The following is a 25,825-nucleotide window of genomic DNA, read 5'->3' as shown; positions in this document are numbered from 1 at the left end:
AAGTGAAAAGTACGGGCTCCAAAACCTACTTAAAGTATAAAAGTATAAAGTAACCTTTAAATAATTATTTCTTTTTTAAATTAAAAAAAAACACTCACAAAAAGGTAGATGCCACTATATGAATTGCAAGCTTAATTTGAAAACTGAATAGTTCTATATGTGGCCCAAGACAACAATCATAAAACCATTACTGTCAAAGACAAAGTCACTCAAGGAGCATGTTCTTTCTCAAACTTTATTGGAATTCAGTTACACGTGAGGTAGTATTCAAGAGGTAGGTCGTGAGGTATTCATTCAAAACAAAAACAAAAAATGTAAGGAATAGAAAGTACAGATACTTGTGTGAAAATGTAATGAGTAGAAGTCAGAAGTAGGCAGAAAAATAAGTAATGGAGTAAAGTACAGATACCTAAAAAGTGTACTTAAGTACAGTAACGAAGTATTTCTACTTCGTTACTTGACACCTCTGCTTAAATTAATTTCAACTTAGTCTCATCCTCCAAACTACAAAAGCTACAACAGTGGACCGGTTGCTCCTCCCCCCAACAAAGCTTAGGTCATCCTCTCTTTATAAACATCTCTCCAGCAGGTGTTCAAAAGCTGCCGACAGTGCATCTCTGATCTGAACACCAGAGGTCCATATAGAGGAACGTCCACACCGAGCAGCATGAAGTGCTTGAACAACCGGGCCGAGAGCCGCCTGACTGGGCGGGTGGAGTGCGAGCTGGACAGCGTGGGTAACGGGGCATGGGTGAACCACGGCTACTGCGGGTCCCCTCCACCTTTGCCCCGGGTTGTCAGCACCATCTATAGCCCCCAACCCGTCTTCCAAAGCTCCATGGATAGTCTGTACAAACAAGATGTCCCGGGCGGGTTCCCAGAGGAACCCTCATCCTCTGAGCAAAGTGTGATGAAGAAGAGAAGAGGCTGCTGCTCTTTTATAAAAGGTAAGGAACACTTTCATCCCACCGCAGCGTTCCTGCTTTGAAAAACACCCGTATAACCAATTTCTTAACTGAACTGCTATCTTTCAACATCCTTTTCTAACCAAAAACACCTCGGAAACATGTTGTAATGCTTTTGAAATTGAAGTGTCTGCCTGACAGGTGTTACCAACATCACAAAAACATCTGCACCACAACTGCAAAAGCCTCGACTTAAACTGACTTTTCTCCGTAGGGTTGTGGGGCACAGCATTGACCGAAAACACCTCCAACAACAGGGAAAAGCTTGTCCGAACCACTCTGAGGGAGTTACTGGTCTACGTAGTGTTCCTGGTGGACATTTGCCTCTGTAAGTGCGAGATTCCAATGTTTTTTAAAAGTTATTCTTTCTAAATTTTTTGGAACATGGTCAAAGTTTTGAACTCTGAATTTGTGACAAAATGATTTCAAATATCTTGATTTTGCAGCATTTGTGACTAATGTAGTGAATGAGTCATTGAAAATACCTGCTCAATTTGAATTTGATGACAGCAATATGTTTAAAAAAAACAACTATTTGGTGACGGGGCCACTGTATTGCATAAGCAATGTTTGCTAGATATTTCCGCAGCTCAGCACTTTGTGAAATATTCAGTTTCTTAATGTTTTCAGTGAGTGACAGGTGTGGACTACAGGCAGGTCAGTCATAATGTTTGGTTCTTTCCTCTTAATCTTTTTTCTTTGGAAGAAGCGAAAAACGGTGTTTACTGATACTTTTTGTGATGCGTTTTGAGCTCTGATGCTTTGGCCCTTGGGGGTCTGATCCATTAAAAGCAGATTTTCAGACTCTATCCTGCTTAAAGAGATTTCTCCAGATTCTCTAAATCTTTGAGATGTTAAGTAATGTAGATGATTAAATCCCCACATCTTTGTAATTTCATGTTGAGTAATGTTATCATTAAATTGTTGAACTATTCGCCCATCCAGTCTTTCACAGAGAGGTGAATCCAGTTGTGAAGGACTTTCTACAACTCTTCTTTTATTATCTACAAATTATGCTTCTGGCCTGTTGATAATCAAACTCTTCAGACCTTAGTCGTTCGTTTCCTCCCTTTTTTTTATTTTTTTTACACAGCTTTTACTGAATTAAATTAGTTTTTTTTTACAAATCAGCTGCTTGCATTAAATTCTAGATACTCTTAAATTTTTCAGAACATCATTAAGTTGATTTGCCTGACACTTAAATACTGTCATTGATTTAATTTACATGATGAAAACTGCTGAATTGTTAGGAAGGCAATGAAGTTATTTCCCTGTTATCCCAAATGAGCAGATATCTAATGTTACTGAAGTGTTTTTTTATTTTTTATTAAATAAATTACATATTTTGTTCGCGTGTTTCTTCGTTAACTTGAATGTATCTCAACCAACTAAAAGGATGTGAGGGCACTCTGGATTGTTGACCTACCACCCAAACTTTCCACTTTGCTTTGATGCCAACCACAAAAGCCCCTCCCATCTCTGTCTAAAAGCCATTGTCCAGCCGAGCATTAGGAGAGAAAGGGACACGACTGCTGCTCTTTTGGCTTTTAGCGATAAGAGCATTTGGCCACATCTTTTGTTGCTTTGTCCGGGTTAGATTTACACTGTTTGATGAAGCCATTTGCGTCAGGCCAGCTTGCTCCCTCTTCAAACAAATTACAGCCCCCCTAATCTGGATCCATTTCACTGCAGCAGTGGCGGAAACAAAGCCAAAGAATTCAAAGCGGGCTTGTGTGTCTGCCAATGAGGTTGCCTTATCTTGGACCTCTGAATGGAGCAACATTTAGAGATGTGCCTGAGCAAAGCCAGATAGTAACTAACAATGTGATTACGTTCTTACAGTGACATACGGTATGACCAGCTCAAGCACCTACTATTTCACTAAAGCCATGACGGACCTCTTTGTGAACACAGCCAGTGAGAGTGGGGTTAAGTTTCAGTCCATTGGCACCATGGCTGACTTCTGGACTGTGAGTTTTACTCCATTATTATTTCTTGTTTCCAAACTAACGTGAATGTGTAAAAAAAAAAAGTAAATCAAACTGCATCTGCCCTCTCTGTACACGAACAGTACACCCAGGGTCCATTACTGGATGGCCTCTACTGGACAAAATGGTACAATAACCAGTCCCTTGATAGCGGAGACCAGTCTTTAATCTACTACGAGAACATGCTGCTGGGCGTTCCGAGGCTGAGGCAGATCAAGATCAAGAACAACTCCTGCAAGGTCCATAAAGACTTTAGAGATGAGATCACGGGATGTTTCGATGTTTACAATGAGAAGAAGGAGGACGACCTCAACTTCGGTCTCATCAATGGCTCTGCGTAAACCCCTTACTGTTGTCTAAAAAAAAGGCCGTTAGTTATCAAGCATATGCAGGAAACGAAGCAGGAAAATGTCGTGTTCTTCTCAGTTTGTCTTCTTCTTCTGCAGCTGGACCTACCACACAGAGAAAGAGATCAAAGGTTCCTCTTACTGGGGCTTGCTGACCACCTACAGTGGAGCAGGATACTACCAAGACCTGAGTCGGACTAAAGAGGAGAGCGCCGACATGCTGATGGAACTGGTGGACAACCTTTGGTTGGACCGAGGCACCAGAGCAGTCTTCGTCGACTTCTCCACCTACAACGCAAACATCAACATGTTCTGTGTCATCAGGTGAGGAGCATCAACTATTATCAGCAAATTCACCTTCTGGTTCTTGGTTCTTATCCACTGGCTGACCCAAAGTTTGGCCTGCACCTTTCAGGTTGGTGGTTGAGTTCCCAGCCACCGGTGGCGCGATCCCTTCCTACCAAATAAGAACAGTTCGGCTGATTCGCTACATCACCACCTGGGACTACTTCATCCTCGGCTGCGAGTTGGTCTTCTGTGTGTTCATCCTCTACTATATTGTGGAGGAGATACTCGAGCTGCGGATACACAAGTTATCCTATTTCAATAGCATCTGGAACATACTGGATATTGTAGTCATACTGGTAAGAAAATAAAAAAAAACACCCTTTCATTCAGACCTGCACTGCAAAAAGTGAAATCTAAGTAAAAAGAAATATCTTAGATCAAAGGGATATATGCTTATTTTTTGTCCGATAAGATAGTTCTTTCAGTTTTTATGTTAGACTGTTTCACTTGTTTTAAGTGTTTCTGTCCTTAATTATCTAAATAAGGTATTACAGCTTGTTACTGAGATGTTATGACCTGTTTTGAGTAAGTACATGCTTGAAGCTAGAATATCAACAGTTTCAAAGCTGGTTTCAAGAAATTTAAGGCCTAGTGCATACCACTATGTCAAGATAATGGCTCTAGCATTTACTTGATTCAAGAATATTTTTCAATATATTGAGAAAATAGGCCACGTGTATTTAATTAGAATCAAGAAAAATGTACTTGTTATTAGTTAAAATACACTAATTCTGAGGTATTTGTCGGTTAATTGAGATTAGATATTTTTACTTGTTTTGAAAAATTTTGACGAGCCACATTTTCTTGTTCCATTGGCAGATAATTTTGCTATTTTTAAGCAAAATACACCTAATTTTTGTACTTTTTTTTCTTGTTTTTGAAAGCTGGCTTTTTGCAGTGTGCTGTTTCCTCTGATGTTTCTTTGACATTATTCTTCTTTCCAGCTGGCCATCGTCGCCATCATCTTCAATGTTTTCCGAACAATCAAAGTAGACAAATTGCTTGGCAAACTGCTGGAGCAGCCCGGTATCTATGCGGATTTTGAATTTCTGGCATTCTGGCAAACGCAGTATAACAACATGAATGCAGTGAACCTGTTCTTCGCATGGATTAAGGTAAAGCACCGACATCTTTCCCCTTCCCGTGCCAATTCTTGGGCTGTTCCTAAGAACGGGTGCCTCCTTCTTTCCATTTTGTAGATTTTCAAGTATATCAGCTTTAATAAGACCATGTCACAGCTGTCCACCACTCTGGGTCGATGTGCGAAAGACATCTTTGGGTTTGCCATCATGTTCTTCATCGTCTTCTTTGCTTATGCTCAACTTGGATATCTACTCTTTGGAACAGAGGTGGAATCTTTCAGCACCTTTGTAAAGTGCATGTAAGTGGTGTTCAAAACTGCAACAGGAAGTGATTCACTGGTTTGAGCACCCGTTAACCATTCTTAATTTAACGTTTGTGGGGTTTTTTTTCCCCTGCAGCTTCACACAGTTCAGAATTATCCTCGGAGACTTCGACTATGACACCATCGACCGCGCCAACAGAGTCCTTGGGCCAATCTACTTTGTCACCTATGTGTTCTTTGTCTTCTTCGTTCTATTGGTAAGATATTCTGCAGCTAAAGCAAACAGACTTTAAGAGGGCCCTTTTGAGCTGTCACATGATCTCTTCACGCGTCCTTCCCTCAGAACATGTTTCTGGCCATCATAAACGACACGTATTCGGAGGTTAAAGAGGAGCTGTCGTCCCAAAAAGATGAGCTACAAATTACTGACATCATCAAACAGGTAATCAAATGGAAAAAACACACAATGATGGTTGTTTTTACAGAGCTCACACACAATAAGGTTTTTTTATTTTCTTCTTTTTCTCACAATTCAGAGCTACATGAAGACGTTTATGAGGTTGAAACTTAAAAATGAGAAAATTTCAGATGTTCAGAAGGCGCTGCAGTCTGGATCGGGAGAGATCGAATTCAAGGACTTCAGAGAAACTCTTAAGGAGTAAGAGATGCAGTTCCAGAAGGAAAAGTTATCAGTTTGATAACTTTAGTATCAAACTGAACGCTCTGATGATTTTTTGCAGGATGGGTCATGCCGATCATGAAATATCTGCAGCCTTCTCACAGTTTGACCGCGATGGGAACCAAATTCTCGACGCAGACGAACAACAGAGGATGAAAATGGAGCTGGAGGAAAAGAGGGTTCGTGCTCTAACCTGGAAAAGACACACTGAACGATTCCTTGTGATGTTTGTGACTATCATGACAGGTTTCGGGGATTACATAGATGCAAGGACTGAGCACCAATGACTGCAGCTTTTCTGTTTTTATCAGGACGCTCTAAATGCTGAGCTCAACAATCTTGGAAAGAATTATGGGAGTGATTTACTGGAGAAGCCTCCCGTAACACCAGATGAGCAAAAGAGCCTCTCCAGCAAAACCTTTGTGGATCAGGAACAGTTTCTAAAGTGGGCAAAATTTTTATTTCACTAGCGAAATGCCTTGAAATGTTTCATTCCAATGAAATACATAACCAAACTCTACCGTTACCTCTTTTTTTTCTCAACGAAAGACTGGCCTCACAGGTGCTGCACATTGAAAGCTTAGTGGCAGGCGTCACATCCAGGATTGAGCTGATTATGGACAGACTGGGACAACAAGAAAAAGCCAACAGAACAGCCCAGATACCGTCTGTCGCCAATAATGATGTGAGTACAGCAACAGGTAACAAGATTCTCATCAGCACGGAGGCTTCACTTTACACATACCCAGGGATCAGAGCACTCTATTAGGGATATCATGGAGATGCAGCGCTTATATAACAGAAGTTAGACTGAACTTTATTATGTTTGTGTTGTGAAATATTCTGCAAAATTCATTTTCAATGACCCCTTCTTCAGAGCAACGACTCAGCCTCCGATGGCCACGTCCTGGTCCACGTTGACAGAGCATCAAAACCCGAGATGTCGTCCAGGAAACCAGCGATGCGCCCCCTCGACACTCACATGTGATCCGTCACATGGAATCTCATCTTGAAATCAGCCGACCCGCTAACGATTCCTCAAGCCTCACAAACTTCCGTTATTCCATTTCTGCTCAGTAAGAAAAGAAAAATTCTCGAGCTAGCAACAGGGCAACCCGGTAACAGTCAAAGTTACCGTCCTCTCGTGGAAAAGTGTAAATGCTGTATAAATGTTTGTAAAAATCTTTGCTTATTAGGTGCCTGACCGCACTACAGCTGATCTAACAAACTGGCTCAAACGTACGCACAGATAGCTGTGTAGAAGGCTACAATGTCGTGAGATCCTAATGTAAATCTATGTACTATTAGTCTTGTAACATAAATATACTATACACAACATTAGGTTTAGCAAAATGAATAAGATGTTTAAAAAAAAAAAGAAAAAGTTATGCAATATAATCCAATGTCACGCAATGCGTCTGCCAAGTTGCAAGTAACTTAAGTTGCTTTGCTTTGCTTCATCCCTAGATGCCCAAATCACATTAATGACCTTAAACAGTGCGGAGCTCCTAATTTGAGAAAAATGACTTCACTTGTAGCAAATAGCTGGATCTGAGAAACTATGATTCAATTGGACAAGATTTCTATGAACGACAGTACAGTGCAAAAGGCTTGAAACCTGATTTTTCTAAATGATTCTGCATCCAAGCAGCCAGACCTTTCGGTTATCTTTTAAAGTGGTGTTGAGCCACAGCTCTTCAGACTCTGATGGCTTTTCTAAAGGTTGGGCATCGGGTGTTTTTGTTAAGCCACTTAACGCTACTGAAAGAAAAGTGCTAAAGATGACACTGTTTGACAGGCATAAAATTACTTTTTTTTTTTTAAATGTTTTATTTGATTCCCAAAGAGCCATTAGCTGAAAACCTGGTATATTGGAGGCTGTGGAGGACAAAAAATTACCCGCTAGGTGGCAGCAGTGCCACTTTGCACAAAAAAAAGAAGCTTGTTTTCTCCGTTTTTTGGGTCGAACAGCTGTTTTTGGTGAAACCAACCTATGTTCTACTGTCTATTACTAAAGGACTGAAAATGGTAGAAACAAACTTTTTTTTCCTGATGAAAGAAGAGAGTCTACTCTTTCGTTTGGTAATTTCGGTGTGTACATAGTCATAAGACACACTTTTCTGTGGGTCTTGGAAAATCAGTCAAAATACTGTAAAACACTTGGCAGTATGGCTCTCTCTTCACTGAAAATGGCTGGCAGCCAATGAGTTAAGGAAGGGAAACAGGGAGAAAAGGCTGAGCTGTGCCAAAGGACACGAGAAGTGGACGAAAAAATAAATAAAAAAATCAGCTGCAACAGGTCTGATGGAGGGATGAATCCTCCCCAGAATGAAGCAGTGTGGGATCATGTTGGCAGAGAACGGAGCAAAAGGCAGCTGACATCCAAAGAAGAGCTTTGGGATGTCCTTCCAGGAGCCTGGAGAACTATTCCTGAAGACTCCTTAAAGAAATGACAGAAAGCTCGTGTGTTCAGGCTGTGTTGAAGATTAAATGTGCCTTTAGCTTAACTTTCAAGCTAGTTAGAATTGTACAAATTCTTTAATGCCTTTTACACTGTATTGTCCATTTGTTTGCACCCGTTTTTCCATTTTCCTGACAATATCGTAAAGAAACGGGGAGTGTGGGTCAACCCTTCTGCACAGTACTGTGGCAGTAATTATTCAGTTCCATCATCTCCCACTTTAGAACTAATCTCCCGTGTATAGAATATTCAGACAGAATATCAGATGCAGACTTTAAGAAATGTGAAACATGCCGTTCACATCCTGTGGTAGGCGTCCCATAAATGTATGCTTTGCTGTCAAGACCTCCGCATAGAGCACCATTTATCAGCGTCTAATAATAAAAAAAACATACAGAGCAACGAGGTACAAATGCTTCTTTATTTCAAGTGACTTGCTTTTTTTTTTTTCCCCAATAAATGGAAAACTAATTCCGTCATTTATTATTAAACATCACTTCTGTTGTTCAACTTAAAAGCAAATTGCCATTACATTCAGTGTTGTAAGCGACATGTCATCAGCGTACAGGCCGAGCCGATGCGACACACCTGCTTCCTGCGGCGCCCGACAATGGCACACAAACGTGAAAACGGGGGGGAGGGTGAAGCCGAAAAAGAATTTCGACTTCAATAACTCAAAAGTTTGAATTTGCCGACAAATCAATTAAGGCTTAAGTCGTAAATCATATTGCTGAAAATCCAATGACGGGTGATTAATATCACATCATTCTACCTACAGTATGTACATTAAGTTTCATGATCAAGGTTTATATTTACACACTCAGTAGACACGACCCTGTTTTAAGTCTTGAACGCTCCCCCGCTCAAATAAAACAAGAAAAACATCGTCTAGTTCAAACGAGGGGAGAGGGAGCCTCAAAGGTGTGCGATACACTGTACAGAATGGCACAAACACAAATCGAATCCAAACGGCAGGATTTCATCGAGTCATCCTCTTGTCACAATTTGCCAGCGATTCAATAATTTACCTGGGATATAAGGACGCTTCAAAAACCAAAATCAAGGGGACAGAGCAGAAAGAAAAAAAAAAATATATATATATCTCCACCGATCAATGGAAAAAGTTTGAATTACCCAAAACAGAAAAGTTTCATAAATTAGAGGCCGTTTTGGTTCAAAACTCGTTTTCAAGATTTTAAATCGCCAGTAGAACGAGACGCGTGTGGATGAGCTGAGGTCAGCGAGGGGGAAGGAGGAGGAAAACATTCAAAATGTTCGTCTTCCTTCCTTTAGTCTTTACCGAGACTGGGGGCTGAGCAGTTTCTACAAAAATCTTCTTTTCTGCGTCGTGCGTGTGCTATAACGTCTCCTCTGAGACGCACCATCAGAAATGAATCGGTCTTGGCTTTAAGTAGGTTTTAAATTAAAAATCATCAGAGTCCATCAAAGAAGCGCGCGTCTCTGCGATGCCAAGGTCACGAAAATTTTTATTTACTTATTTTTTTTTGCTTTTAGAAGTGTAGGTAAAATTTCTTCGTACACAAACTTTATCCTGGAGACGCCACAACACACATTTATCTCCTTTAAAGCCACAGCTGTTTATACAAATAGTCTCTTTAGATATACTGGAAGGGTAAAACTCCGCTGCTCCGGGGCCCTATTCACAAAGCATTTGTGTCACAACTTATCACGATCCAACTTGATGCCAAGCTGGTCCATGAACTGAAGGCCCAGACCAACCTTTAAGCAGATCATTCCTGCAGCTCAGCGTAGCCTGAAGCAGAAATTCACCATGGCCAACAATAACTGCTCCACCTGTACAAATGATATGCGACTGTACGGGATTTTAAAAACCGAGGGGGCGGGGTTTGGTAATAAATACACACTGAAACGTTTCTTTTCAGAGCGGGTTTTCTGCATTTTGACCGTGTTTTTAGGAAAGTAAAAGTAATCCAGCTGTCGTTTGTGCGTTATTTTCCCTCCGAAGCTTTAAAACTGACAGTCGCAATAAGTTTTGCAGAACTACGATGACCTTTTTTCCAATTTTTTTCTTTTTTAGAGTTTGACCCATTTGTCACTTAATGTGTGACGAGAGAAAAAGCATCATGTTTGGCGTCTACGTTAAAGGAGACATGTTATGCTGTTTTTTTGGTTTTTTTTTCCTCGAGCTGACCCATTCCTGAGGTCTTTATGTCGCGCTTTGGTCAAAATAAGACAGGGACGGTGCAGCAACTCCTTCTTCTTCTTCCATTAATTCAAGCCGCTGTCCTGTCACAAGTTACCGGTGCTGCAGCGATGGCGGAATCAACGACAAATGGAGAAACTAAAATACTAGGGTTATGTTGTTTTTTGAGTCTCAAGCACAGAAAAAAAGTCATTTTCACATGATATGTCCCCTTTAAGATAGATAGCCTCTTGTCAAATACTAAAAGGGCCAAACATTCAAAATGTTTGGTGTGTCCCTAATTGCTGAGACAAAGACAGCTGTGTTGAAGTCCAAGAGCACCAGAATAATTAACTTAAAGGTTGTGGGTCTGATGGACCGTCATTTAGGACGACAGTTAAACTGGTTGTTTAGGTGCAACTGCTTTCTCCAAAGGCTTTGTGAATATGGCCCCTGCCCCGTTACCGCAGCGGCTGTCCAGATGAAAGAGCGCCGTGTTCCCCCAAGTCGGGGGCCATCTCACTGCGTTTGATAGCCAGCCATGCTGAAGTTGGCCATGTTGGACATGACCGTGCCGGGAGGGGGTGCTGCCTGGGCTGACGGAGACCCAAAGCCGCCAATCCAGCCTGTCGACTGCGACTGCCTGCGAAGATAACAAAGTTACCTGGTCAGCGCGGCGTTCATCTGCACCGTAAAAGCAAATTTGCCTGCAGCTAATAAAGATTTCCCAACTTTGAGAAACTGTTTTACAGTTTCAAAGTGGTAAAGTGGCAAAAAAACAACAACAACAAAGTGTTACAGAGTAAAACTCACTCTACTCCAAATCCCTGCTGGTTCCATGTCTGGCCGTACATGCTGTAGGAAGGAACTTGCCACCCGTTGGTCACATACTGCCCATACTGCTGCTGCTGCTGTTGCTGTTGTTGCTGCTGCTGCTGCTGCTGCTGTGGATTTCCGTACACCTGGTTCCACTGGCCCCACTGACTGTACTCAAACTGAAAAGAGAAAAAAAGAGAACCAACGTTTGAGCTGCCCCGTTTGCATTTTATCTCAATCAGAAGCTAAAAGATGTCACAAATGTTGCATGAATATTGGATATTTAAAAAAAAAAAAAAGAAAGAAAAAAAGAGGCTAAAATGTACTTAGACTAACATTTCTGCCTTTTTCTCTTTTATTTCTTATTCTTTTAATTATTTTGGCTCAAAAGCAATCCACAGTTCTCTGATAGTTACATCCAAGTCTTCCGAGTTCCTAAGAGGAAGACGGAAAGCCACAGGCCGAACCATCCCAGTTCTATTTTCAAGTCCAGAGCCCGCAGCCTGTCCCCTCCACACAGCTGAGCCACTTGCTAATACGACATAAAACATTCATGCGACAGTAGACGCTGCAGGAGAGCCAATTAACTCAACGCCTTCACTTGTTTACACCATTCATGCGATAAAATTCTGTCAGCTTTTCCTCTTCTCTTGCATTTACGACACATTTAAAACCTTTCATCGCTCTTATCGCATTGGTGGTGTTCGCTCTACCTGCTGTGGACTTTTTGCCATGTCGGGAGACTCTTTGCCCCAGTAGCACTTCACTATGTGACCCTCGATGGCTGTGCCGTTTACTGACACAATGGCATGTGCGGCGCTGTCATGGGAGGAAAACCTGGAAAGAAAAAAAGAGCAGAATCCCTGTCAGAATACTAAGCTTTTTTATCAGTGAGGCCTCATAAAAGTATTGATTACAGTAATCGTGACTAATAGTGAAGGAGACACGTATTGCTCTTTAACGGTCTCGTGTTGACATCTAGAGGCCAAAGGCTGCAATGGACTCTACCTGATGAAAGAATATCCTTTTTCAGGGAAAACCCTGACTTCCATTATTTGGCCAAAGGGTGAGAAGGTCTGTCGCATGAGATGTTCTGAAAGAGTCGGACAGAAAAAGATTTTGCCTGGTTGGGATGCAGTTCTATTCGAGACCATTTAAAGGGATAATCCGGCGTAAAATACACTTTAGATCAATTTACGGGATGTTGGGAGTACATACGTTGAGTTGACATCAAAATCATGTCATTCGGATGCGTTTTGAGAATTTCGATTTGACCATTTTTAGCCAAAAGTCGTTAGCCTGGAAGTGAAGTTGGCAAATCGTGTCACCGCTACAAAACGCTATTTTTATACCTCTTCTACAGCTCCAAACAACATAACACTTACGTGGTAGTGAGTAGAGGGTCCCTAAAGCCAAACCGAAGTGTCCCGAGGTCTTCATGTGGTCGGATATAGAGTCCAGAATGAATTTAATCAAGCCAGTACCTTTCCGGAAATGTGTCTGCTGCAGCTGCCGCTACAGACCGTGGTGAAGTTGGTTTGATATTGGATATTCGACAGATATTCACAATAAGGAAATAAGGTGTCTTTTTTTTCAAACCAATATCAAACCAACTTCACCACGGTCTGTAGCGGCAGCTGCAGCAGACACATTTCCGGAAAGGTGCTGGCTTGATTAAATTCATTCTGGACTCTCTATCCGACCACATGAAGACCTCGGGACACTTCGGTTTGGCTTTAGGGACCCTCTACTCACTACCACATAAGTGTTATGTTGTTTGGAGCTGTAGAAGAGGTATAAAAATAGCGTTTTGTAGCGGCAAAATGATATGCCCCTCTCACCTCCAGGCTAACGACTTTTGGCTAAAAACGGTCGAATCGAAATTCTCAAAACACATCCGAATGACATGATTTTGATGTCAACTCAACGTATGTACTCCCAACATCCCGTAAATTGATCTAAAGTGCATTTTACTCCGGATTATCCCTTTAAGTGGGACGAGGTTGAACGATGACATCTTGGAAAGGTGACACTTGCCTGATAGTCCTGACTGGATCCCGCCACAGTACACAGTACAGTTCTGTGGACTGGACTGAGTCACGACGTCGTCAAACTTCAGCTGCTTGGAACCATCTGAAACGGAAACAAACCGTCCTCGTTAGGCCTGTTTAAATAACTTTTTCTTTTTTTCCTGTTGGACTTTAAAAGACTAATCATCTTTAACCCATAAGAACCCGGGCCCATTTCTACTTGAAAATTAAGGGGGTCATAACACAGACTAAATAGACCACATAGAACACATTTCTGGCATTTTTTTCAAAATACCACCCCCACTGTCACATTGGGCTTTAAGAACCTGGATAATTTCTGCATCAAGGAAAATTATGGGGACATAAAACAGACTAAACAGACTATATAGAACAAGTTTCTGACATTTTTCTCAAAATAACACTCCCTAGTGTCAAAGATGTGTCAATGGGTGTTAAATGGTTTTAAATGGTTTGAATCTTTCCTTTAGCAACCAAAAACAAGCGATTTAAATTTAGCTAGCTCTGCCCGTAACCTGGCACACAGACATCTTGGAAATGTTATTATGGGAAGACTAAATCACATGACCTGTCACATGACCCACCAGGATGTTAAGTATGGGTCACTCTGGCAATTCATGAGTTGAAATCAAGGTTAAAGTTTTTCATGGAATTTTCCAGAACATTTAAAGGGCGTGTGACACCTGTGTCACGGTGGGTTCTTATGGGTTAATCTCATCACACAGATATAAAACACATCTTCAGGCTGATTTCTTCGTCAACACTCACTGTCCTGAGCGCTTTTAGGTGCCGGGGGTTTGCGTGTTGCCCAGTTTGTCCTGATTTGGCGTCCCCCGAGCCACTGTCCCGCCATGTGGACGATGGCATTTTCTGCGTCCTAGAAATCGAAAATCGAACGCAGTCACCCTCTCTGGATGTCGTTCACACCTCTAATCATTTCAGAAAATGTGTGCCGCTGCTTGTAAAGCGACATCTGAACCGATAGCAACGAATAACGCTATAAAAATGACTGCAGAGAGTATTTATGAGGAATAATAAAGAAATAAACATAACCTTCAGTCTGTGTTCTTGCCATGGAGCCTTACCAGTTTGTTGAAGAAGGACACAAATCCATACCCCTTTGATTTGCCGGTGGTCATGTCCTTCACAACACGAGCGTCCCTGGAGGGAAACGTAAGAAAAAGAGCCTCAGCGCACTTCGTAATCAAAATCTTCAAACTAAAAAAGGAACCACGCAAAACACACTGAACTGTGAATCCTCAACTCTGTCCTACATTAAGGTATATTAGCTATCATAGTGTTGTACTGAGCACTGACTCGATATATATATTTATATATATATATATATAACTTGAAAGCACTTGAAAACAAAACAAAACTAAAAAAAAAACAAAAACAAAAAAACAACAAATACATGCAGCCTACAGTACTGTTTAAAAAAAAGAATTTCAGATGTATTAATGGATCTTTACCACTAGAGCACCATCTTTTGCTCAATCCTCACAACAGTAGGCTAGTGATTATAATTCACAAAGGAACGGATATGGGTTACCATGCATTCTTAAAATCTGCTGTGGGTGCTCGTCCTACAGATAGAAATATATAGAAAATATCAGAAGAGAAAAAAAGGAATTAAATGGCATACATGGCCTGTTAACAGATTTCTTTATTTTTCCTGGTCAATTCTTTACCACCAAAATGGAGTATGGAGTTTGGGAAGCTGTAAATTTTGAGAAATTGACATTTTTCAGAAATTTCCGGAAGAGGATCAATGCACTACAGACAACACTATGCAAATCAAAATGAGACAATTTCAACACAGATTAAGAGGAATACACTGAAATATTGGAATTGGTTAATCTAAGCTATATAATGTTAATACAAATAAAAGACATGTGGAAATAAAATGGAATAAATAGAGGAAAAAAAACTACATCTGAGTCTCCAGAGTGCACAGTTCCTTGCTGTTAGCCTTCAAGCTCCTGTCCAATCCTATGAGCATTTCTGTAAAAATAACCAAAGTGCTATTACTTCACTGAGACGCACAACTAAAGGTGGTTCAGGTTCATACACAAAGCTTACATTTTCCTGGTTAACTGTACAGTTTACTTACCACACCCTACATGTGCATAAAAGAGCAAAAAAAAAAAAAAAAAAACATGCTAAAAGCTGCCACCTCAGTCATAAAAACAGACAGACCACAGGTAAGTTGACTGGAAATTGATGTTGGGACTTGATCAAATATTCTAAAAGAGGCTGTTCCAATCTGTTGAAGGTTTTTTTTTTAAAAAAAAAACAAGACATAAAGTATAAAGTATGTACCAGTCATAAAAAACATGTTAGTCCATCATCAACTATGTTTACATGCATAGATGTCGGGTGTTTTGTGAGAAAAAAAAGATAAACTACATCAAGAGGAAACAGTAAAGGAGCACCTTTAAAATGTCTGGAGACTTTAAAACATTTTGTTAAAAAAAAAAAAAGAGATAACATCTGGCTCTCATCTTCAGTGGGAAAGGTTACAATCAGTAATGAGTCCCGAGTCAGACAGTTCAAAGGGAGGGAAACTGAATTTACGTTGTCTGGGCTAAGCTCAAAGCATCTCACACGGATGGTCTAAAAGCTTGAGAGCCAAAAGTCACAGATCTGTGATTTGGCTCTGTTTAAGTGGTCCGGGAGTGCCTTCTGCATTCCTGTCAATCCGTTTTTCTTTTTTTTTTTTTGGTAATTTCTCTCAGACAGTCGTGTTTAGCAGAAACCGCGGTCCACCTCAGCCCGAGGAATGATCCAATGCCATTCCTCTGGGTTGCGGGAGTGACTGAGTGGCCTCTGGGAGCAATAGTTGGAGCGTGTGGCACCTTGTTTCTGTGGGTGCACAGCTGATTATATAAAAACCAAAACATCTGCATGTTGTTTTTGTGGGCACATGAGTCCATCTTTACCTCGCGCTTCCTCTGGCCTCAATTCAGAATTAAACTTACTCATATAGGTGTCCACCGACACTGTCAGATATTCCCTGAAAAGGGTGTCAGTAGAGTTGGCCTACCTGTGTCCATTTGATAGTTTATGTGGTTATTTCAGGATATATACACCTGTGTGTTCTTTGATGAGTTTAATTATCATTTGTTTTTGTTTTTTTATGCATTATTTTATTAACCTCCAGTGGGATAAATGAGGAGATGAGGACGGGTGGGGGTTTGAGGACATGCAAGACCAAGCCCTGGCTCGCACGGGGGAATACAGCAAACCACGGTCTCTTTCAAAACACGTGTGACCTTGTAAACATCATACCCTCAATGTATGCATGTAAGCATGGTGACAACTGGCTGTGTCAGACTATGAGCTAGCAGGGGGAGTACCTTAAATGACCTAAATATCATTCAACTTTAGAGTAATCAGTATTCTAATAATGAAGTATTCAACCTTTGCATTACACGTGAAAAAAAAACACCCTTTAAATGACAAACTTACGAGATTTTCCCAAACGGTGCAAACGCAGCCCTGACATCTTCTGTGGAAATCTCAGGGTTCAAATCACCCACAAAAACATGGAAGTGATCTGGAATGAGACAGAAGGCGAGAAGCTGTAAACTCAATCCCAGGGACTTAAAACAATTCAAGGCCAAAGACTTACTGGATGTGTCTTTCTTCTGGCTACTTGGGGTGGTGGCCCAGTTTACTTTAACCTCCTGTAAAACCAGATAAAAAAAAAGGAAAGCATCTTCACACGGAGCAAAGATCAAAAGGGAATTCAGTCGACAAATAATCACTCCATTGCTATCTTTAATGTCAAAGCAGACATTTGAACCCTCTTACCTTTCCTAATATCTTCCTCCCGTTCATGGCTGCAAGGGCTGCAGCGGCATCTCTGTGCTCAAAAAACTCCACAAAGCAATATGGGTCAGTGCTTGTGTGCTGCAGGAGACAACGTAAGAACACAGAAGTTCAAACACTTGGTTCCACTGTTTTTGTGACCATGACTCAAAAAAAAGTGTGGGGCAATGACTGCAATCACATAATGTGTCCAACGGAAATACTTGCTACTAACCTCTGTGATCATTTTGCAGCTTTTGCATGGTCCTATTTGGGTGAAGAGTTGTAAAATTAAAATCTCTGTTACATCCCTGGAGAGGTTTCCCACATAACTGGAGGAAAGGGAAAAAGGTGTTCAAAACGGTTTACTCGAAATATTATAACGCAGTTAAATTTCTTAAAAAATAAACATCCATTTCAACGTAACGGTATTTACATTGGCTAGTGTGGCCTATAGTTTAAAAACTGTAAATATTAAGCATTTAACTGAGGAAATTATTTATTAGGAGATCTAAAATTAATCGAGTTGACCTTAACAAAGGACTGAGGTTCGTGTTTATGTTTTCTTCGCAGGGGTATTTGCCTTTGGAAGCTAAGTTAGCCTTTGGAAGCTAGGTTAGCAAACGGTCCCAGACCGTTAGCGCACCTAACGGAACATAATGCAAAGTGCTGGAAATGTAAAATTACTTACAGGGTTCTGGGGTGCGTTTCGTCGTCCATGACCGATGCCGACAGTCACCTGGTCAGAAAACGTTAGCCACTTGATAGTTAGCTGACGTTAACTGACGATGTTACGCTGTTAACAACAACAACAACTAGCCAACTAGCTTAGAAGCTAGCTAACCGGGTAATAGGTCTTACGTCACACTGTGAATCCAGGGAGTGCGCATGCGTGTGGAGAACCTCGATAGGTCAAGGCCGAGCTAATAAAAAGCCAACATTTTCCCATCTTCAATTGTACAAGCTGTAAAAATGTTCACCACAACAGTGCTAACATTTGTGATTATTTCATATCAAATCAAAATCAAATCAAATGTATTTATATAGAACATTTCATGTACAAACAATTCAAAGTGCTTTACATAAAATAAAAGCATTGCAGCATGGAGTGTAAGAAGCATTAAAAATACATAAAAGAATATAAAGAGAAACAAATCAAATAATTTTAATGAATTTAAAAACAAGCAACAGTCTAGATAAGTTAAAAGATATTTCATGCATAGACACATGAGAACAGAAATGTCTTTAACCTGGATTTAAAAATGTCTACATTTGGTGAAAGTTTAATCTCCACTGGCAGTTTGTTCCACTTGTTTGCAGCATAACAGCTAAATGCTGCTTCTCCATTTTTAGTCTGGACTCTGGACTGGACCAGCTGACCTGAGTCCTTGGATCTAAGAGTTCTGCTGGGTTTATATTCTCTGAACATATCACAGATGTATTGTGGCCGTGGTAATATATGTACCACGGCCAATATATGCCAATATACCGAGCACAATTAACGACTATCTTCTGAGCGAGTAATTTCCGTCCTGGGCTTTTATTTTGAAGTGGAATGCAAGGGTGTACTTGTTTTAGTTATCGGGCCTGTGCGGCTCACTGCAGTGCTCCACCCAGGGCGACATTTCTGGAATCACATCTCAGTTTTCAAAGTGAAGAAGGCTTCACTATAAACACGTTTTGAATTATATATTTAAACACATTCATCAGCCAGACTTTATTTCGGACTTACGGTCCAATTAAAGGTAAAAACAAACAAACAAACAAACAAATAATAAATAACAAACAGACATATAAAAATATATATGAATCAACCTCCCACAATGACACAGCTATACCAGCGACATAAATGGTGATGTCTGTTCACTTTTTAAAATTATTTATAAATCGAGAACTAACCTGTATTTGTTAAGATCATTAACACTAACTCTATAAAGTTTTAATTATGCATTTACAACAGACACACACATACGCGCACTAATGAAAACAATATTTCTCCTTGAATGTGTGTGTGTGTGTGTTTTTAAAATGATTTTATATTTTTTCTATTTTTTTTAGCCAAGCAAATAACTGGGAAACAAATGCTATTATAAATTCTCCATGATGTATCACCATACGAATGATTTCATTTGGCTAAATGCATCCAAATTAGTCACAAATACAACTGAGCAACACAGAGCTGAACTTTTGGCCTTTGCAATAAAAACAATTCGAGTACCGAGTGTCAACATATCACATAGAAATATGGCCACTTTTTGTTCTTGTTGTTCTTTTTCTTTAAAAATTCCCTATATATTAGTGTTTCTGTAAATTAATAGACAGATTAGCCCTGTGACTAAAGAAAATCTGTCATTGTGCCTACATGGATCACACCATCAGTTACATAACTGAGTACCAAATCATAACTAAACCCAGACTGAGTTCCCTTGGACAAGATCTCTGATGTGGGAGTCTGAGTAAATTCTTTTTTAACTGAATCAAAAAGAAGCTTCGGGATTCCCTCTTCAAACATTCAGGAAATCCAGGGACACTCATGGGGTTAATGGGTAGACTTCCAGTGGTTCCCTGCTGGCCAACAACATCCCAAAAGATGTCCCTGTCGGTATAGCAGAATTATGGCTTTCTCCGACAACAATTGACATTCTGCTGAAACGAATAATGATATTCTGAGCAGATGTGTGTCTGTTGGGAGGTCTGCGGCATAGCAAGCAGATCACCCAAGCCGCCGTATCCAGCGCTGTCCGCCGCCCCCAAACATTAACCCCGCTATTTCGAGAAACTTCCAGCCCACTTTCACCACGTCACTTGGAGGAATCTTTAAAGCGTCCGTCGCCCGTATAAAATGTCTCAATACTCGGCGGCCAGCAACATGATGAACGCTGTAAAGACGCAGTCGCCGACACTGGCAATGGCGAGCAACGACAGCGAGCCTCTGCCCCTCGGGTGGGAAGTAAAAATCGACCCCCACACTGGATGGCCCTTCTTCGTGGATCACAACAACCGCACCACCACCTGGAATGACCCGAGACACGACAGCAAAAAGGTGAGTGCGCGTAAAGGTAAAGTTGGTCAGTCAGCGGTTACTCGGCTATTTTATTTATTTATTTATTTATTTTTGTTTGTTTTGTATTGAACTGCGGCGCCCACAGTGCGTTATTCGGTTTGACAGGCTGTTTGTGTAGCAAAAGCTTTGTGATATACATATTGATCTCGGCGACTATATAGGCCCAGTTTTGGCACCGTCACCTCCCCCTCACAGACAGCTCATGAGCCTATTATAACGGGTGATCAACCCCGTTATGTTCCCCATGCCATGATCTAACACTATTATTACTCGATGACTCACCCCGCAGTACGCAAAAGCCTACCTACGATAAGCTCCCAGTATCTCAACAGCGTTTATTTCATAGTGGGGAACCACAGCGACAGTGCAAGCTCCGAATAAACTTTTTCCCTTACAAGGATTGAGGTCGGTCCGGGCTCCCCCTCTCTCGCCTGTAGCTGTCTGTCTGAAAACTGAAAAGAGGCGCTGGCTGCGCCCGCATGTCACATTCGGCTGTATTTCAAAGGCGAAAAACATACAGGGTCTGCGATGATAAAAACCCGTGGGCTGAAGTGAGCCTCACAGCCTGCCAGCTGGTAATCTTTCGTCTCAGGGACAGACACTGTTTTCCAAAGTTAGTGTCCAGAGGAATCTGCCAGAAAGACACAGCTGTTGGGGGATAAAATTGGTGCATCGGTGCTGGCAGCGCGCAGTGTCCCGTACAGCCAGAGGGCAAAGGGTCGTTCACAGCTATTTCGTAACTTTTATGTTGGAGGAGGGGGAAAAAAGCCACTGGTTTACATTTAAAATCCTCCAGATTTGCTTTTAGCGCGTAGGTGTTTGTCTGTGCTCGATTTGAAACTATCAGACCTGTTGCTTTAACCCTTTTATAGTTGCCATTTGTAGCTTCCAGGTCACTTATAAAGTGCTTTTGGACATTAGTGGATGGAAATTCATATTACTATTCCTTTGTGATGTGTTTTGCTATTCAACTTTCCTTCCTTATCTTAATTGTTTTCCTGTGCGCCCCCCCCCCCCCCAATAAGGACACACTTTTCATTGGACTATTAGTCTTAAATCCAGACAGATTTATCCTGGAATGATGTTTTTGTTTTGTTTTCGTAAGACCAGACCAGAATAGGTGTGGTCGAAAAGATCCCTCCCAAAAAAATGATCAAATTCCTTTTCATTTTTCAGTTTAAATGTATCAAGTGAACGCAAAGATACCGAACAACCTGACTGTCTCTCTCCTGACAGGTTGTCACATAGCAATGTTATTTCTCTGTGCGACATAGTGATCAGGAGCCAATAACATGTTAGCATCGAGGGTGTGCCAAACTATTGTGTGTGGAAATTCAGTGGGGTGATGTCACTCAGATTCTGGAGCAAAACATCCATTTGCAGACACAGCAGCTGTCTCACGTGAAATGCGCTCATGTTGATGACACTCCCGTTAATCAGAAGTTGTTGTTTTTTAATAAAAGACACAGAGCGGTGATACTTTTGGCACCCCTCTGCAAAGATGTGATGTTTTAACCTATAGCCTTTGTAATTATCTCAGGCCTGAACCTCAAGGTTTTCGTGTTTTTGCACATTAGCTGCGCGTGGAAATGAGTTTGCAGTGTTTTTGCTATAGGAGGGTGCTTTGTTGGGTCGTGAAATAACTACAACACACGTTAAAGAAACACAATTAAAGGTTCCTTTAAATGAATCCATTAATCTATTTGCCCTCTGGTTTGGTTTCAGAATCGAGAAATATCAGCAAATGGACCCAACATACCCCCAGAACCAAGTCCTCAGGAGACACAGAAGAGTTTTGTGAGGGAGATGAAGCACCCAATTCTTCGCCCAGGTTATGTTCCCATCCCGGTTTTCCATGATGGCGCAGAATTAAGACAGCAGCAGCAGCAGCAGCAGCACCATCCGTGTTACTCCTACATCCAGCCAACCACAGCACAGAATGTCCGGACAGATGGGCAAACACCGTCCCAGACGTCAGGACTCCACATCAGGCCCAGATCACCTTTACATGGACCCTCCGACGGCTGCTCCACTGAGCCTGGAAAGGCCAGCTCACCTGTTTCCCAAACAGCAGACGTAAGCCTGCTTCTGAATACTGTCTACGTAGTAATATACATATAGGAAAAAAAATTACCCTTTTTTTTTTACTTCCTAAACTTGATCTTTTGTTTTTAAAGGTTTACGCCGTCCCCCATCACCAACCTTTACGGCCAAGCAGCACTGGTCTCCAGCCCGGTTATATCCCTATCCCAGTGATCCATGAGGGTGGAGGGGGCCAAACGCAGGCTCAGTTAAATCCCTCCGTGTATTCTCAGCGTGTCCCTTACTCAGAGCATCAGCAGCCCTTCCATCGCCTTCAGACCGAGGAATGGCCCAGCTACCCTGCCGCCATGCAGACTCCCCGAGAACGGGCTTCTCCAACTATGTTTCCCCAGCATCGCGACGCTGCCTCTATTCACCTCCCACCTCATATTAGAAGCCAGTCGCCCACGGTAACGCAAGTGCTGGGAGAAAGACCACAGGTAAGTTGACATCCCAGTGTCATTCTCCTCTTGAACTCTAAGAAGTCTGAGACAGTTACTATAACTATAACTCAGATCTTCTGTACAATACTGTAGTGCAATATCTGATGTGCAAATTACAACATCACCTCGACACTTTAACCACAATGTCACTTTAATTTTTTATTGTCATTTTAATTACATTGTCATTTTAATATAATTGACGCCTTATTTTATTCATTTGTTAAAATATTTTATTTTATTTTATTTCATTTTTTATTTTTTTTTAATTCTATTTTATTTTTTATTTTTCATTATTTATTTTTTATTTTTTGTCACCCCCTTCTGTGTTTTATTTTCTTTATGATTCCATTTTCTTGTTTTTCTTTAATGGACCGCTCTTCGCCCTTCTAATTGCCCTTCGGGTATAAATAAAGTTTTTTCTGATTCTGATTCTGATTTGTGTTTGTTTTCACTTGTTTTTAAAAAATAAATAAATAAATAAAAAGTTTGAAATCCCCGTCAGTGTTACCTAAACTGTAACTTTTCTTTTTTTTTTTTCCATTTTTACTTCTAAGATTCAGCAGCATGTCGTCATGAGAGACCCGCCACAGAGAATGGAGCAGGAGCAACAGAGCATGCAACAGAAACCTGAGAACGCTCCGGTTCCTCAAACGCAACACACAGAAGCCGAAATCCAAAAGCCTCAGCAACCGCAACAGTTCCAGCAGTCTCATCAGTTCCAGCCGGTACCGCCTCAGACGCAGCCTCATCAGTTCCAGCCGGTGCCGCCTCAGACGCAGCCTCAGCAGTTCCAGCCGGTGCCGCCTCAGACGCAGCCTCATCAGTTCCAGCCGGTGCCGCCTCAGACGCAGCCTCAGCAGCCCGAACAGCCGCTGCCGCAGCCTCAGCCTCAGAAGTCCGAACAACCACAACTTCATGTTGCAGATATCACAGTTCAAATACCTACAAAAGCAGATGGCCAGGACATGACAGCTGCCCCCCCAGAGGCCCCACCTGCAAAGGCGGAGGCTGATCAGGCTGCTCAGTGCCCAGTCCATCCAGGCTTGGCTAAAGTGCAGCAGATAGTTGGACGAGTTGCTAAACTGGAGCAGGAGGTGAGATGCTTCAACGGAAAGAAGAACGATAAGAAGTACTTGTTACTGGAGGAGCTGTTGACCAAAGAGTTGTTGGCGTTGGACTCTGTTGACCCAGAGGGCCGTGTAGATGTACGGCAGGCGAGACGGGACGGAGTTCGGCGTGTTCAGACCATACTGGAAGGACTAGAGCAACTGGAGGAGCAGCCGGGCAGGCCTGCGAGCGAGACCTCGATGGAGGGAGACAGCCTGACGCAGAAAGGAGAGCCCAGCATGATCACCCAGGAGAACGTCGCCATGGCAAAGGAGATTTCATAACAGCTGCACACTTCACAATGAAGAGGAAAGAAGGGTTACCTGCTGTATATTTGATAGTGAACAAGTCTGCTCCGGCTAACTCTCCCACACCTCTAACTACAGCATTTGTGGAAGTTGCATGCATTGAATAGCAGTGTTGGTATGTCCGTTCAGCACATAACTGATGGTATCTCAGTCCAGTCGTGTTGCTCAAGCCATTGTTGTTGCCTTCTATGTTGTGCCAATGTCTTCATAATAACACTGCCGTCATGAGTAAGATATTGACAACAGTTGCAAGGCAAAGTGAAGTCTGAATTAAGAGGCCTTTATCAGAAAATGAAACAGAGATACAAGTATTTTCTTAAGAAATGTCATGCTTCACTGCCTTCGTCTGATTAAATATTGTATGAAGCATTTCTTAATCCAGTCAGCACATCGGTTAGTACACCAGTGAGCCAAACTTTGGAGCTTTGAAGCAGAATTTGCGACAAAACTGAGTAATCAAAAAAAAAAGTGTTTCCCCATTTATGGCCCAGCCGGTCACGTTGAAGCTGCTTCGTCACACAACACAGTGAACATGTTTATTAGACGCTGCTTTTTGGTGCATTCTGATTTGCCGTCTTTGCACTTTGCCAGCATTGAAAATGTATCACGCTGCAAAATCAGCAGCACTTCATTTGAAGTATATCATTTAAACCAGTTTTGATTGATGTGTTTGAGTGGTTGTATGTGTATTGGTTTACTTGTTATTTCAAATCCTACAATCAGTATTTATATGAAGTATTTTGGTACATTTATGAATGTGTAATGACACGCGGGGGGTGGGATGTGTACCTTGCAGACAATCATCACTTGCTGCGATAAGGGGTCACATGTTAAGACTGACAGAATGTCCTTGTATCACTATCAAAGCCACAATCTGTAATAATGTTGACACAGTAATGGCCTCAAGGCGTTAAAAGTGCCTGCCCGATTCACAGACACTTCAATATGTCCGTTAAAAAGGCCCCGATCAACTTTTATGAATAATCTCTTTTAACACTTTTATGATAACCCTAATTGTTTCTGTAGTAATTTGTCACTCTCATAAGCCACCTGCAAGGTGGACTCACAGCCTTACACACTTTTCACAAATTATGGATTGTGGCTTACAGCTGATCATGGTTTATCAGTAACTGGCTGAATGAAAGAACTGCTGGTATAATTGAAAATAAAATGTATAAAATAATTTGGTTCCCAAAGATTCTGAAATACAGAGTTTTCTTTCCCCCCAATATGAGCACGTTGGTTATTTTGTGCACAGTAAGAGGTAAATAACAAGCTGTAGTCCATGAGTCATGGCTGAGAACACTTTTGGCCCCTCATTTCTAGTAAGGTGGAGACAAACAAGCTTGTTTTAATATTTGATTTACAGATTACCTTAAACTTTAAATATCAGCATAGAAACCGTTCTATTTAGTGATCGCTTTAGACATAAATCGCCCCTTGCAAGCCGTGAGATTTTGCTTTCCATAAAATATGAATAGCACATTGTTATTATGAATAAAGAAAATGCAACGACAATAAATACCTGGTAAAATCAAATCAAATCAAATTTATTTATATAGCACATTACATGTACAAACAATTCAAAGTGCTTTACAAAAAATAAAAGCATTGCAGCAGGGAGTGCAAGAAGCATTAAAAATACATAAAAGAATATAAAGAGAAACAAATAAAATCATTTAAATGAATTTAAAAACAAGCAACAGTCAAGATAAGTTAAAAGATACCGTGCAGATTTAATGCATAGACACATGAGAAAAGCCAGGAAGGAAGATGAAACTGACATAGTTTTAGTTGAGTATCAATAGATAGATAGATAAATACTTTATTAATCCCAATTTGGGAAA

The 25,825-nt window shown here is 41.2% G+C and overlaps 3 protein-coding genes across 6 annotated transcripts; 2 read left to right on the top strand and 1 right to left on the bottom strand.

Annotated features, from left to right (window-relative positions):
- Nucleotides 1-586: 586 nt before the first annotated feature.
- pkd2l1 (polycystic kidney disease 2-like 1) lies at nt 587-9,234 on the top strand. Of its 2 annotated transcripts, none has more exons than XM_075475382.1 (15): nt 587-947; nt 1,180-1,293; nt 2,808-2,935; nt 3,037-3,290; nt 3,400-3,624; nt 3,716-3,944; nt 4,593-4,763; nt 4,848-5,029; nt 5,130-5,250; nt 5,337-5,435; nt 5,530-5,651; nt 5,734-5,851; nt 5,984-6,117; nt 6,222-6,357; nt 6,550-9,234. In XM_075475382.1, exons 1-15 carry the CDS (start codon nt 668-670, stop codon nt 6,658-6,660), a joined length of 2,424 nt encoding a protein of 807 aa, XP_075331497.1. In that variant the 5' UTR covers nt 587-667; the 3' UTR covers nt 6,661-9,234. The 2 variants fall into 2 exon arrangements, with proteins under 2 accessions (XP_075331497.1, XP_075331507.1); XM_075475392.1 differs by having other exon boundaries at nt 6,222-6,373.
- tial1 (TIA1 cytotoxic granule-associated RNA binding protein-like 1) lies at nt 8,536-17,946 on the bottom strand. Of its 3 annotated transcripts, XM_075475426.1 has the most exons (12): nt 17,666-17,938; nt 17,210-17,306; nt 16,978-17,076; nt 16,796-16,850; nt 16,633-16,720; nt 14,247-14,322; nt 13,930-14,038; nt 13,151-13,246; nt 12,122-12,206; nt 11,827-11,950; nt 11,111-11,292; nt 8,536-10,940 (listed from the first exon to the last, which is right to left on the bottom strand). In XM_075475426.1, the coding sequence occupies exons 1-12, from the start codon at nt 17,692-17,694 to the stop codon at nt 10,817-10,819; spliced, it is 1,164 nt and encodes a 387-aa protein (XP_075331541.1). In that variant the 5' UTR covers nt 17,695-17,938; the 3' UTR covers nt 8,536-10,816. The 3 variants fall into 3 exon arrangements, with proteins under 3 accessions (XP_075331541.1, XP_075331532.1, XP_075331550.1); XM_075475417.1 differs by having other exon boundaries at nt 16,633-16,850; nt 17,666-17,946; XM_075475435.1 differs by lacking the exons at nt 16,633-16,720; nt 16,796-16,850; nt 16,978-17,076; nt 17,210-17,306; nt 17,666-17,938 and adding an exon at nt 14,807-15,126.
- A 1,810-nt stretch (nt 17,947-19,756) lies between these two features.
- On the top strand, nt 19,757-25,176 carry bag3 (BCL2 associated athanogene 3). Its single transcript, XM_075475405.1, has 4 exons — nt 19,757-20,017; nt 21,764-22,114; nt 22,216-22,560; nt 23,118-25,176. The coding sequence occupies exons 1-4, from the start codon at nt 19,817-19,819 to the stop codon at nt 23,952-23,954; spliced, it is 1,734 nt and encodes a 577-aa protein (XP_075331520.1). The 5' UTR covers nt 19,757-19,816; the 3' UTR covers nt 23,955-25,176.
- The last annotated feature ends 649 nt before the right edge of the window (nt 25,177-25,825 follow it).

The sequence above is a fragment of the Odontesthes bonariensis genome, chromosome 2 (genome assembly GCF_027942865.1).
Source record: "Odontesthes bonariensis isolate fOdoBon6 chromosome 2, fOdoBon6.hap1, whole genome shotgun sequence".
Lineage (NCBI taxonomy): Eukaryota > Metazoa > Chordata > Actinopteri > Atheriniformes > Atherinopsidae > Odontesthes > Odontesthes bonariensis.
The sequence above is the reverse complement of the archived record's forward strand: the minus strand, read 5'-3'. Positions and strand labels throughout refer to the sequence as shown.